Source organism: Panthera tigris, chromosome E3 (assembly GCF_018350195.1).
Source record: "Panthera tigris isolate Pti1 chromosome E3, P.tigris_Pti1_mat1.1, whole genome shotgun sequence".
Classification (NCBI taxonomy): domain Eukaryota; kingdom Metazoa; phylum Chordata; class Mammalia; order Carnivora; family Felidae; genus Panthera; species Panthera tigris.
Genome location: NC_056675.1, coordinates 19104116 through 19117913, shown reverse-complemented (window position 1 = coordinate 19117913; position 13798 = coordinate 19104116). Strand labels below are relative to the sequence as shown.

At 53.3% G+C, this 13798-nt stretch overlaps 1 protein-coding gene across 4 annotated transcripts; it reads right to left on the bottom strand.

Annotated features, from left to right (window-relative positions):
* Positions 1-7445: 7445 nt before the first annotated feature.
* Positions 7446-13211, bottom strand: CD19 (CD19 molecule). 4 transcript variants are annotated; one of them, XM_042972173.1, is made up of 15 exons: positions 13102-13211; positions 12608-12862; positions 12091-12294; positions 11668-11961; positions 10544-10651; positions 10223-10271; positions 9851-9939; positions 9341-9454; positions 9105-9209; positions 8953-9021; positions 8787-8846; positions 8634-8690; positions 8035-8127; positions 7834-7935; positions 7446-7677 (listed from the first exon to the last, which is right to left on the bottom strand). In XM_042972173.1, the coding sequence occupies exons 1-14, from the start codon at positions 13187-13189 to the stop codon at positions 7844-7846; spliced, it is 1677 nt and encodes a 558-aa protein (XP_042828107.1). In that variant the 5' UTR covers positions 13190-13211; the 3' UTR covers positions 7446-7677; positions 7834-7843. The 4 variants fall into 4 exon arrangements, with proteins under 4 accessions (XP_042828107.1, XP_042828108.1, XP_042828109.1 ...); XM_042972174.1 differs by having other exon boundaries at positions 8787-8843; XM_042972175.1 differs by lacking the exon at positions 13102-13211 and having other exon boundaries at positions 12091-12689.
* Between the last annotated feature and the right edge of the window lie 587 nt (positions 13212-13798).

Sequence of the window (13798 nt, the reverse complement as noted above, 5' to 3'; positions counted from 1 at the left end):
CGCGTGTTCCTGGTTGGTGAGCGAGCGGGGCATCCTGGGAATTGTAGTCCTCAAGCCCTCCGACTACAAAGTGAAGGGAGACGGCCTCCGAATTTTTAGAAACCGCGGAACCAAGCTTTAGTCCTCTCCATTATCGCCGTTATCGTTTCCCGCAACTACGTTGTGGGCTAATTCCACTCATCGCCACCCCGACACACGCGCCCCTGCTCCGTGCAGAACCCACCCGGTACACACCCCGGCCCAGCACTTCAACGCCACTCAACTCTGAACCACCTCCCACATCACACGTATCACACATACCCTCCCTCACACCCGACGGCCCCCACAGACGGGCTTCACGCGCAATGTTAACACAACACACGCCCTCGCGCAACACCCGTCCGCAGCACACACCTAAGCACAACACGCCTCGAAAACAACACCTGGTGGGACAAATCCAAGTGAAAAATGAGAGGCTTGATTCTCCCTGTTGAAAAGAAGGGGTGTGACTTTCCTCTCTCCCACGTTTGTTTCAGAATTTCTTTCTTCGTCCTTGTAAAATGATTGTACATCTCTATTGTGGTTAAATAAGCCTCTTGCAATTCTCAAAACTCAGGACTCCCGGGAGCTGAAAGCCATCTTTTTGAAATGCAAACCTCCCCTAGCGATAGATGATAGATCGAGATCTCCCAGTTCCTGGGAGAGGGATTAACAGCCTCACTTTGGTGGGGGCCTTGCTATGATATACTAAACTACCTCAGGTCAGTAATAGGCGAGAAGCTTGTTTCTCCCCTGGATATAAGCCAATAAACCATAATAAAGTTAGGATGAACTAGACAGGACTAAAGACGGTGGATTTTGAAATTTTTACCTTGAAAACAGGATAAGGGGTTGTACCTGCTTGGCTACCTGTAGAATTGCTTGTGTGAAACTGAAGGAAAACAACAACAACAAAAACACCTTATTCAAAATGAAGTTGGGGGACATCTGGCCAGCTTAGCGGGTAGAGCACGTGACTCTCCGTCTCCACGTCCTGAGTTCAAGCCCCACGGTTGGTCGTAGAACTTCATGTGGGGCCACCAGCCTACAGGTCAAGAAAAGAATTCTTGAGATATTCTGGGTGCAAAGAGGTGCTTTATTATAGCAGGGGACAAGACCCGTGGGCAGGAAGAGCTGCACTTTTGCTGTGTGAAGCTGGTGGTTATATGCTTAATGCTCAAGAGGGAGGGGACATCCAAGTATTAGATCATAAATGTTTTCTTTTAATTTCTACTCATAAACCTCTCAAGATTTCTCTTATCATTCAGTTCGATGTTAACTATGGGTAGGTTGTACAGGCAGTCATGAGACCCTTTAAGAATGTAGCAGCCAGGCGCCTGGGTGGCTCAGTTGGTTGAGCGGCCGACTTCGGCTCAGGTCATGATCTCACACTCGATGAGTTCAAGCCCTGCGTCGGGCTCTGTGCTGACAGCTCAGAGCCTGGAGTCTGTTTCAGATTCTGTGTCTCCCTCTCTCTGACCCTCCCCCATTCATGCTCTGTCTCTCTCTGTCTCAAAAATAAACGTTAAAAAAAAAATTCTTGGGGGGCGCCTGGGTGGCGCAGTCGGTTAAGCGTCCGACTTCAGCCAGGTCACGATCTCGCGGTCCGTGAGTTCGAGCCCCGCGTCAGGCTCTGGGCTGATGGCTCGGAGCCTGGAGCCTGTTTCCGATTCTGTGTCTCCCTCTCTCTCTGCCCCTCCCCCGTTCATGCTCTGTCTCTCTCTGTCCCCCCAAAAAATAAAAAAATAAAAAATAAAAAATAAAATAAATAAATAAATAAATAAAATTTTTTTTAAAAAGAAAAAGAATGTAGCAGCCATGGGACACCTGGGTGGCTCAGTCAGTTAACCTTCTAAGTCTTGATTTCGGCTCAGGTCATAATCTAACGGTTCATGAGTTCGAGCTCAGCATGGGGCTACTCGCTGACAGTGTGGAGCCTGCTTAGGATTCTCTCTCTCCCTCTCTCTCTCTCTCTCCCTCTCTCTCTCTCTCTCTCTCTGCCCCTTCCCAGGTCACGTGTGTGCTCACTCACGCTCTCTCTCAAAATAAATAAACTAAAAAAAAAAAAAAAAAAAAAGAATATAGCAGCCAGCACGTATTTGAGCCTCATCAGAATTATGTAGGCTTTGGATCAGCCTTCCGGGCTAAAGTTGAACATTTTCTGTTTTATCCCTCATCAGAGCTTACAAAAAAAAAAAAAAAAATGAAGTTGGGAAGCCAGAGGGGGGGAGCTCTCATATCCTACCACTCCTTACAGCCTTTTCCAGAACCAACAAGAGACTTAAGTTGTATTTGCAAGAGGCAAGAGCCTACCCAGCAGGAGATTTTCTCCTCACCCAGCAGGAGCCCCGGTCAATGTGAGACTGGCACAACTCAGCCAATGAGAAGCCCCTATGCTTGGAACCCCCAGTTCAGTCCAGTGAACTCTGTTTATAACAGCCATTCTCCCAAGGCCCCCTCTTTTCCTCTATAAAGCAGCGGTTCCTCTCCAGCCTTACGTATAATTTTGTCAGAGCTTACAAGTCTTAAGTAGTATTTCTCTGCTATTCCTGAATAAACCTATTTCTGCTGGGAAAAAATAACTGACACTGTTACTCTCATTTTTAATTTATTTTTTCAGACCGAGAGAGAGAATGAGCACGAGGGAGGGGTGAGAGACAGAGGAAGTGGGGGAGAGAAAATCACAAGCAGGTTCCACATTCAGTGTATAGCCCAACACAGGGCTTGCTCCCATGACCCTGAGATCATGACCATCGCCAAAATCAAGAGTCAGATGAGCGCCCTTAACAGTTTTATTCTTTAAAAAAAAAATTTTTTTTTTAATGTTTATTTTTGAGAGAGACAGAGACAGAATGCGAGTGGGTTGGGGCAGAGAGAGACGGAGGCACAGAATCCAAAGCAGGCTCCAGGCTCCGAGCTGTCGGCACAGAGCCTGACGCGGGGCTCGAACTCACGAGCTGTGAGATCATGACCTGAGCCGAAGTCGGGCGCTCACCCGACGGAGCCCCCCGGGCGCCCCAACGGTTTTATTCTTAAGGTTAACACCTGTAATGTACATACCATTCTGGTTTAATGCTTCCAGTAATAAAGTCTGTTTTCTGTCTCTATCACCTGGGTGGGGGGTTTCTGCGTTGGAAGAAGAGTTTTGTTTTTTTCACACCAACACACCCACCGACAGCATCGTGCGCCTCGGAAGCTACATATGCGCCACACATCTACCTTACTGGCAACTCCTGGATCATGCGACACTTCACACCTCCCACATCACCTCCAACCGTATGGCCCCTGACGCCTCACCCGCGCCACACCTCACACACAGTACAGACACAAACACACACCCAGCAGGTGGTGCTGTCTACCAGGGGACAAAGGCACCTCGGACCCAGTAGCCGGGACTCCAAGGACCTCGCAGTCCCAGGAGATCTTCAGCCATTCTTGGTAGCCAGGCTGAGGGCACAGAGATTGCACCAGAAACCCTTCGGCCAGCCTCGAGCCCCACCTCGAGAGCCACTGCAAACTAGGGAGGCAGAGGGTAGCCCTGAGGACCTGGAACTTCCCTCAAGCCTCCTTCTTCTCAAACCTTGTTCAAGAGCTAAAAGTGGTCCCGCCCCTGCCAAAAAATTGGGTCCTGTGGATGTGGAGAAGCTTTGGAGTGTGACCTCCTCCTGGGCAAGGCCCTACACCGGAGGAAGCCCCCGTGCAAACGATCTTGGTGCCCTCTGGCTCCGGGCACACGGTAGGCCCCTAATAAATGCCGAATCATAATAAACTAATATTCAGCGTGCTTGCTATATCGCCGTCATGAGCTTTACATCTAAGACACATTAAGGTAGGTAAAATCACCCCTATTTTACAGACCTCCGAACCACAGCACAGAGCTTGCGTCACACAGCTAGAGAGGGGTGAGCTAGGGTGCAAACCCAGATAGTCTGACACTTTAAAAAAAGAGGAGGGGGGCCGCCTGGGTGGCTCAGTCTGTTGGGTGTCCCATTCTTGGTTTGGGCTCAGGTCATGATCTCACGGTTCCTGAGTTCCAGCCTCCCGTCAGGCTCTGTGCTGACAGCGTAGAGCCTGCTTGGGATTCTCTGTCTCGCTCCCTCTCTGCCCCTCCCCTGCTCTATTTCTCTCTCTCTAAAATAAATGGATGAACTTAAAACAAAAACAGATAGTCCGGGGGTGCCTGGGTGGCTAAGCCGGTTAAGCATCTGAAATTGATTTCAGCTCAGGTCACGATCTCAAGGTTCATGAGTTCAAGCCCCGCGTCGGGCTCTGCACTGAGCACGGAGACTGCTTGGGATTCACTCTCTCTCCCTCTCTCTCTGGCCCTCCCTTGCTTGCGCTCACTCTTTCTCTCTCTCTCTCTCTCTCAAAATAAATAAAATACACATTTAAAAAGTTAAAAAAAAAAGAAAAAAGACCAGATGGTCTAAAGTGGCACTCCCCTGTTTCCCAACTTCTGTCCGCACTTCCCAGGAGCGGCTCCAGCCTGTGCGCTCTGAATCTCAGGGCTTCCTGCGTTGTCCCTTCACTCCTCCTTCCCCACGTATTTCTGGAGCTCCTGATCTTTGCCGTCTCCCGGCTAGGCACCAGGGGCACAGAGAAGACCCCGGCATGGATTTGCCCTCAAGAAGGCAGGATGTTTTTACCCGGAGTCACGTGCTCGAATGCTTCAGGCACAGGCAGGAAAGTTCAATGGACTGAAGCGGGTGGATGAAAGGTAATAGGGAAGGGTGGGGATTATGGCGATTTGGAGAGCTTCCTTTGACTGAAGGGTAAGGTGGGTGTTTGAATGCTGAGCTAGATCTGGATTTCTTATTCTTGCATTTTTTTTTTCTTTGCCACAGAAACTCCATTCCAGAATGGAAACCCCAGGTAATGCTGGAGGTACATATCCCACCTCCCACACTCCAAACATATACTATGCAAGATATAGGAAGTTTGCTTTTATTTTGAAGATTTTTTAAATTTTTTTAATGTTTATTTTTGAGAAAGCATGAGCAGGGAAGGGGCAGAGAGAGACGGAGACAGAGAATCCAAAGCAGGCTCTGCGCTATCAGCGCAAAGCCCAGTGTGGGGCTCGAACTCACCAACCATGAGATCATGACCTGAGCTGATGTCGGACACTCACCCGACTGAGCCACGCAGGCACCCCTAAATATTTTATTTTTAAGTAATCTCTACATCTGACATGGGGCTCAAACTTACAACTCCGTAATCAAGAGCTGCGTCCTCTACTGACTAAGCCAGCCAGGCACCCCTCTTCTTTTTTTTTTTAATTAAAAAAAATTATTTATTAAAAAATTTAATGTTTATTCATTTTTTAAGAGACAGAGAGGGACAAAGCACAAGCAGGGGAGGGGCAGAGAGAGGGAGACACAGAATCTGAAGCTGGCTCCAGGTTCTGAGCTATCAGCACAGAGCCTAACGTGGGGCTCAAACTCACGAACTGCGAAATCATGACCTGAGCTGAAGTTGGCCACTTAACCAACTGAACCACCCAGGCGCCCCTAAAAAAATTGTTTTAGATGTTTATTTTTGAGAAAGAGTGTGAGCTGGGTGGGTCAGAGAGAGAGGGTGAGACACAGAATCTGAAGCAGGCTCCAGGCTCTGAGCTGTCAGCACAGAGCCTGACTTGGGGCTCGAACTAATGAACCATGAGATCATGACCTGAGCCAAAGTCAGATGCTCAAGTGACTGAACCACCAAGGCACGCCTTCTTCTTCTTTTTAAAATAGATATCTGAGCTCAATAGCAACACAATCTTCCTGGTGCTAGAAATAAAGAAGGAAATCAAAGCCACAATGCTGAGAGGTGGCTGAAGTCTAGCACTCCACGGGGACACCGAGATCCCTAGGATTGGGGTTTTCATACCCACATGGGGACAGAGGTCAAGCTGAGGCCCCAGGGACAGCAGAGAAAGGAAACTGAGTGTCTTGCCCAAAACCAGGAGCTGAGAAAGGGCTGGGCACAGAAGACAGAAAAAAAATCCACCCACGGGCCCTGGGATGCAGAATGGAAGCAAGTCACCCAACAGACAGCGGAGGGAAAAAGTCACTGCTGGCCCCCAGGCAGTGGGGCCCAGGAAGCTCAGGAGAAACATGAAGAAGTCAAAGAGACCTTGACATCACCACGGGGAAATTCAACCCAGTATACAGATAATGGTAACCACACCATGCCCCCTCCCTAATGCTATTAGACAGTCGGGGAAACTGAGGGTCCCTGGACTTAAGTAAGTTACCTAAGGTCAGTTAGCAGGAAGTATTTAATTTCTCCATGACTCAGGCTTCCCAGGTGTAAACAGAATAATTTTAGCGTCCCTCCCTCAAAGGATTGTTGTAAGGATAAAATGAGATGCTATTTGTAAAGCACTTATTAGCACAATGCATGGCACAGAATAATAGTGTTAACACACAGAAAGTAAGTTGTAAAGGTTCAGAGATAAAGAAGGAAGACGGTCTCGAAATAACAGGGCATTGCGAAGAAAAAAATGGGTACATTAAGCGAAATTCTGGCAATAAAGTGTGTAAGGACTGAAAACTCTAGTCAGTCTTCTATAGCACATTGAACCTTCTGGAGCAGGAGAGGGACTGGGTCTCCAGTCTGGCACGGGGCTCCTCTGTCTCCCTCTCTGTCCCTCCCCCACTTGTGTGTCCGTGTGTGTGCGCACAGGTGCACACGCTCTCTCAAAAATAAATAAACGTTAAAAAAAATACTTTTTTTTAATTTTTTTTTTCAACGCTTTTTATTTATTTTTGGGACAGAGAGAGAGACAGAGCATGAACGGGGGAGGGGCAGAGAGAGAGGGAGACACAGAATCGGAAACAGGCTCCAGGCTCCGAGCCATCAGCCCAGAGCCTGACGCGGGGCTCGAACTCACGGACCGCGAGATCGTGACCTGGCTGAAGTCGGACGCTCAACCGACTGCGCCACCCAGGCACCCCAAAAAAAATACTTTTAAAGATTAAATAGTTAACTGGTGTTGGAACGTAGGAGATGCTCAGTAAATTTTTTTTATGTTTATTTATTTTTGAGAGAGAGAGCGTGCGTGTGGTCAGGGGAGGGTCAGAGAGAGAGGGAGCCAGGATCTGAAGTAGGCTCCAACTGTCAGCTCAGAGCCCAGTGCGGGGCTCGAACTCAGGAACCATGAGATCACAACCTGAGCCGAAGTTGCCGCTTAACCAACTGAGCCACCCGGGCCCCCCAGGAGATGCTCAGTACATGTCAGCGATGACTGCCAACTCCTGGATGGTTTTCTCTTCACTGGGCACCCCCAGCTGCTGAATGAATGGTGGCTAAACAGATGCAGGCCAAATCACAGGAGGGTAAAGGCCCCTTCGTACCCAGGATGCAGCTCTCCATCCTCTGCTGGATTCGAGAGGGGAGTACACACATCGTCACCTTCCCTCCCCCTCCCATACAAGGGCATTTACGTCATAGGATTAGAAGAAGTCACTGAATTTATTTGGAGTAAGTAAAGGGAGCCAAAGTTTCATTGGTACACACACACACACACACACACACACACACACACACACACGTGCGCTCACACACACAGATATACACATCCGAGTCAACGCTGCTCCAGAAGTCGACACTGTCTGCTTGGGGTCCCAGATTTCAGAATCCAGTATGGATCTCGGGGGCCTAAGGAGGCCCAGGCTATGTAGAAGAGATGGTGACGAGGAGGTTCCAGGAGCCCTTCCCCTGAACCCCAGGCCTCGGGAAACCTTTCCCCTCTCCCTCCCCGAGAACCACATCCACCCCTACTCCTCCCCCGCTTTCTCCCCCTTCCTTAGAGGGCATTTCCCAGCTCACCTGGAAGGAATCACCTAGTGTTCCAGGTGCCCATGCGGCCCCCTCCTCCCCATGCTGGTTCTGGCCCATTGGGATTGTCCATGTTCTCATAAGAGTCTGCATCTGATTAGGACCGGGAGGAGTAAGGTACAGGTGGAGACAGAGTAGACTGGGAGGGGGTAAGTCTCAGAGGACAGCAGGGACAGCAGGAGAAGCACCCACCTTCCTCATGATTAGGACCCGGCTGGGCCCGAAGGGAGCGGAGCTGGGGGGCTGCATACAGGATCCCTCTCATATCCTCGTAGGACTGGGACCCTGCGTGGGCAGGAGAGTTGGGAGGCCTAGCGCCATGCTGGGGGCTTGGGGAAGGGAAGTGCGGCCTGACATACAGAGGGAATCTGAGAGGCAGAGGAAGGTGGAAGGCTTGATCCGTGGGTACTAGGAAGGAGTGATTACGGTCAGGTATGGATTAGATTATAATCCATGTCAAGAACCCAACCGGAAGAAGTCAAAGTCAGAGTCACAGTCACGAGGAGGTTGTAGAGACAACTGGGGTCAAAGCTGCCGTTTGCGCTGGGGCTGCAGTGAGGTGGAGGTCAAAATGCAGGCTGGAATCGGATTGGGATCAGAGCTGATGTTCACAGTTGGGGATGGGGTAAATACTGGGATCAGGATTGGGGTGGAGGTTAAGGTTAGGAGTCCATCTAAGACCAGGATTAGGCCCGGGGTCGGAGTCAAGGTCAAGGTTGAGTATGGAGTCAGCGCTGAGGCCAAGTCAATCCAATCTGGGCAAGGCAGGAGGGTCCCTAGCCATTTCTCACCAAGAGAGGTTGCCTCCCTGCTGGGATCCCAGGCAGACCCATGGGGGCTCAGGAAGTCTAGAGAAGGAAGAAGGAAGTTATTCCTGCTGGCCTCCAGGTCACCCCCCACACACACACCCACACCCACATTACCCTGACCATCCTCACACATACCTGCTGTCCTGGCGACTGGCTCAGCCAGCTCTTCATCCTCATTCTCATAAGACTCGGCTGCTGCAGGAAAAAAAGAGAACTCCAGAGACCACTCCTGCCCTGTAGGGGCGCCACAGCTCTCTGGGTCCTCCCAAGTCGCTGAGGCCCCGCAAGGACCCCAACTGACCGCTGGAGAAGGAGTCTTCATCCCCGGGACCCAAGGCGTCGTCCTCAGGGTTCTCATAGCCGCTGCCATCTGGTGGAGAAGGAAGGGGGTCCGGCGAGGGCCCAGAGCCCGCCGCTGAGGAGGTGAGGCAGCCGCGGGGAGCGCAGTCTTACCCTGGGAGAGTTGGTCCTGCCCGAGGTTGGAGTCATTCTCGTAGAACTCGGAGCCCTCCTCACTGTCCGGCTCCTCATAGGCTTCCCCTTCCTCTTCTTCTGGGCCTGGGGTTTGGGGACACAAGTGGGAACCGAGTCACAGCCCCCGCCCCCCCCCCAGGCCCCAGTCCACTCTTCCTGACACAGACCGCTCCCACACGCTCCACGTGGGGACCCCTGCCCAGCCCCGCAATCACCTGCTGGTGGCGGGCTCCGGGGCCCCGCGGCTCCGACCTCCTGTACGTCGTTGCGCGGGTTTCCGTACGACTGGACGGCGGCCCCCAGGCCTGCAGCCCACCTTAGGGCGCGTCCTGGCGGGAGGAACGTTGTAACGGGGCGGCAGAAAAGAGATGGGGGCGGTCAAGGCTAAGGGTCTGCGAGACTGGGCAAAGGAGAGGAAGCTGCGGGCTCGGCGGGGCACTGGAGGCTGTGCCAGCTGGGGGCGTGGCCTACGTCTCCCGGGAGGTGCGGCTCTCGGAACTGGACCTCGGGGCCCGCGTCCTGGGGGCGGGGCTATTAGCCCTGGGGTACCGCCACGGCGCTAGGGGCGGGGCTCCGATCTGGGCGGGACCCCGCGCCCGGGGGCGGGCTTTTTCCTGAAGGCGGCGCTCGGAGCTCGGGAAGGCCGGGCCCTCAGGGGATTGGAGTGACCGGGGAAAATGGGTGGGGTTCTAGCTTGGAGTCAGAGAGTGGGCGGTGCCTCCTACCCGTCCCAGAGGTGGGCGTGGGAAGGGAGAGCACGTTCCCGTACTGATTCTGGGACCCGCTTCCCGGGGAAGGCGTCACTTTGAAGAACCTGGCGAAGGAAGAGGAGTTGCACAGTGAGGCCAGGCCCTTGGAAGATAAGATGTAGCCACTTGTGTTTAGCTCCTGTGTTCTGGCACAGCCTATTGAGGGGTTTGGGATCACTCCAAGGAGGTCTTCACAGAGGAGGTAGCTTTGGAGCTGGGCTTTGAAGCTTGGGCAGTATTTCAGCGGTAGAGAAGGGGGAAAGACATGCTGAGCAGAGGAAACAGTAAGTGCAAAGCATAAAGCAAAAGTGCAGGAATGGGAGACTGCGGGTGCGCTCGCATCGTTACCTTCTGGTGGGATCGGTCATTCGCTTTCTTTTCTTCCTGAGGATCAGGGCTGGTGGGAGTTAAGAGGAGTGATCAGAGGAGGCAGGGTGAAGTTTGGCGGGGCACCGGGGAGGCCACTTGGGTCCATGGAGGGGATGGGACTTCAAAATCCAAGGGGCCCGGTAACTTTGGAGGGCGGTTAGAGGAGTTGGGGACAGGACTGGAGGCCTGTGGGGAAGGTATGCGAGGGGAGAAAGATGGTTGGTTGTCAGACTGGCCAGTGTTGGCTGTCCTGAGGAAGATGGGGTGGGTTAGGCAGATGGGCTGGGGGACATGACTCACCTCTTCGAAGATGAACAAAGCTCACCAGGGAACCCAGGCAGATGATCAGATAAAGTAATGGCACAACGGGGACTTTCCAGCCACCAGCCTCCAGCAGCCAGTGTCTTACTGATAGGGAGAAGCAGGTATGAGATGAGGGCCCCAGGCTGGCATCCTGCCTCCCAGCCTCGGGACCTCAAAGGACCGTAAATCTTGGGAACATGAGCAAGACACAGGTCCTCAAAATCACAAGCTACAAGGAGAGCTCTTCTCCCTCCCTCTGAGGTCACAGACTGTGCCCCAGAGCCTGACATGGGGCCTGGGGCAGTATCTATTGAACAAACCATGACTATAGTTAGACTCTATGTTAGGATTAAGGGGAGCATGTTAAGGACAGTCATTTTCAAAGTGAAGGACAGAGTCAAGTTCACAGGGTCAGAGGTGGGAAGCCACAGTGTGATGGGAGTGAAAGTTGAGGCTGAGTTTGAGAACTGTGGTTGGGGTACCACAGGAGGATTGTATTAAGGGGGACAGAATGGGCAGAGCACTTGTGACTGGGTTGATGGATGGGTGAGGAAAAGGAAAGATACCCAGGTTCCTGGCTTTGGCCTGTGGGCAGGTGGTAGTGCCCTTCACTTACACAGGGACACCCAAAAGACTACACTCCAGGAAGATGTGGGGTTTGGCTTTGTGTCTTTTGAGCCTGCAGTGTCTATGGAACATCGAATGGCAGTTCCAGGAAATGGCTGGGTGTGAGGTGTATGGAACCCGGAATCGAGTCACTAAGGCACGGTGGCCTAAGGACCCATGGGAGGAGAGGAGGGCAAACAGGAAGAATGGGTAGACCAGGACGAGAGGGTGCTGACGGTGTAAGAAGAGGCCTCAGAGCTCCAACGGTGAGGATTGGGGAGGAAGGAGGACCCTGTCAAAGCTTGTGGGAAGGAGCAACCAGTAGGAAGAGACGACCCAGAAAAGTCGTGACTTGGAAACAAGGGAGGACGGGAGATGGAATCAGTGTTCAGTATGGAAGCTGGGGTTTGGGATGAGTCTGGCACTAGCTCTCAGGTTGGGGCGCCAAGGTCGACTGGCTTCCAGTTCTTCCCAGTAGCCCCACACGGGTGCCCCACAATTGGGAGAAACTCTACCTGACTGGGCAGTGACCTTCAGCTGCATCTCGATGGTCATGTTGCCATGGTAACAATGATAGGTGCCAGCGTCTCGAGCGGTGGCCTGGGGCAGCAACAGAACAGCCCCTCCCCTGAGGGTGTCTAGGACCCACATCTCTCTGACCGGGGCATCCTCCCTCAGGTTTAAGTGCAGCAATGAGATGTTATGCTTCTTGGGGCGCACGAGGGTCCAGGAGATGGGGCCTCTGGCCACGGAGGCAGGGGGCACCTCACAGGGCAGCCAGAATGTGGAGCCAGGGGCCACGGTGAGGTCTGGGGCAGGGAGAGCCAAGGCTAGGAAAGTGTAATCCTTGGGGTCTCCTCCCTGCACACCCTCCGGTTCCCAATCGCCATCCCGCCTCCCTGGCACCCCCGCTTCCTGGCATCTCCCCAGCACCTTACCTTGGTTGAGGCTCTGGTTCAGACTGCCCCTGGGCGAGGCACATTCAGGGTCTGTCTCCCAGATCTCAGGGTGGCCTTTGGCCCACACGTACAGCTGGGAGCTTGTGGGGTAACCAGAAGAGGGCTTGGGGCCCTCTGAGGACCTGTTCCCCAGGCCACAGCCTGGGTCATTTAGGTATGAAGCATTCCAGCGGAACAGCTCCCCTGGGAAAAGACCCAGAACCAGATACAGACACATCCAGGAGAGGAAGAGAGACAGAGAGGGACAAAGACCCAGAGAGAGCCAGAGAGAGAAATGGAATTCAGAGACAGACAAGAGTGAAAGACATCTGGAACAGCTCAGGGTGGAAGTCACGAAGCCACAGGAGTTTTTAGGAGCCACCTAAAACTAGCTGCGTGCCTGTCCCGCAGACCCTCCGACCCCTCCCTGCAAATCTGTCTTCACTGCCGGACCATCCTCCATCCGTGGGGCCTCCCTCTTCTCATCCACCCCTCCCTGCCCTAGCCCAGACCTCACCGCTGCCCTCCACGCTGACTGTCCAGCCAGACTGCCAGGCCTGCTCAGAAGGGGGCCCCAGCTGGCACACGTAGAAGCCCCCCATCTGGTCAGAGACGTTGAAGATGAGGAGCTGGAGGCCCAGGGGCCCCTTCTGGATGCCCAGGCCTTGTGAACCTGGGTCCAGCTCTGACTGAGCCCCCTGAAACCAGGCCTGCTGCTCAGGGGGACCATCTGAGGGACCTTTGAGGCATGGCAGCTCAGCTTTGCCTCCCTCTGAGGAGAGAGAGAGAGAGAGAGAGAGGAACTCTTAGCCCCCTTCATTCCTCACACTGGGTGATAACCCAGCGACCCCACAAGCTGGAAGTGGATGAGCTCAGAGTCCTTCCGACCCCTCTCTGAGTTTTACAGATAATAAAATGAAGGCCCAGAGAGGATAGTTACTTGGTCAAGGGCACCCTGGCAGGCCCAAGTTTCCAGCCCCAACTCCTTCCATCTGTACCCTTTGGACGTACCTTTAGCCTCCACCAGCAGTGTTTTCTGGGGCCTGACTCCCTCAGGGGTCAGGAAGAGGAGGAAGAAGAGGAGAAGAGGAGGTGGCATGGCGGCCAGACTCCCCGGGGCACCCAGCTTGGCCGCGCGGTGGATGCTGGGGGCAGGTGGGGGCCTGGGGGGCACTGAACCATGAGTGTCTGTGGGGGCGGGCAGGCGGGCAGGCAGTTCCCCCCCCCCCGCCCCCCGGGGAGGAAGGGGTGGTCACGCCTCCAGTCCCCTTCCCTTGGCACCCCTCCGGACCCACAAAACCTGTCTCTACCCTGACACACTTTTATTTTCATCCCGACACCTCGCACCATGTGAAATGAGCTTATTTGTGTATCCCTTTCTGTTCCTCCCACTAGAGTATAAGCCCTCAAGGCAGAAACTTGGTCCTGCTCACCACTGAATGCGCAGTGCCCTGGGACAGTCTTGGCACATCGCCGGCACCCAATAAATATTTGTTGAATTAAGCGGCTCCAGTTTTAGGGGCTCCCTCCTTCTCCCCCTCCCTCCTTCAACCTCAGGCTCTAAATCATTTCCCTTCACACACATACCCCATTCATTCATTCAGCCGACACGCCTTGGGCCTCCTTCCCACTCTGTACAGCTGGCCCGTCACGCGTACTTTGGGATCTGGCAGACTTGACTTTGAATCCTCCCCGTCTCCCACTTGGC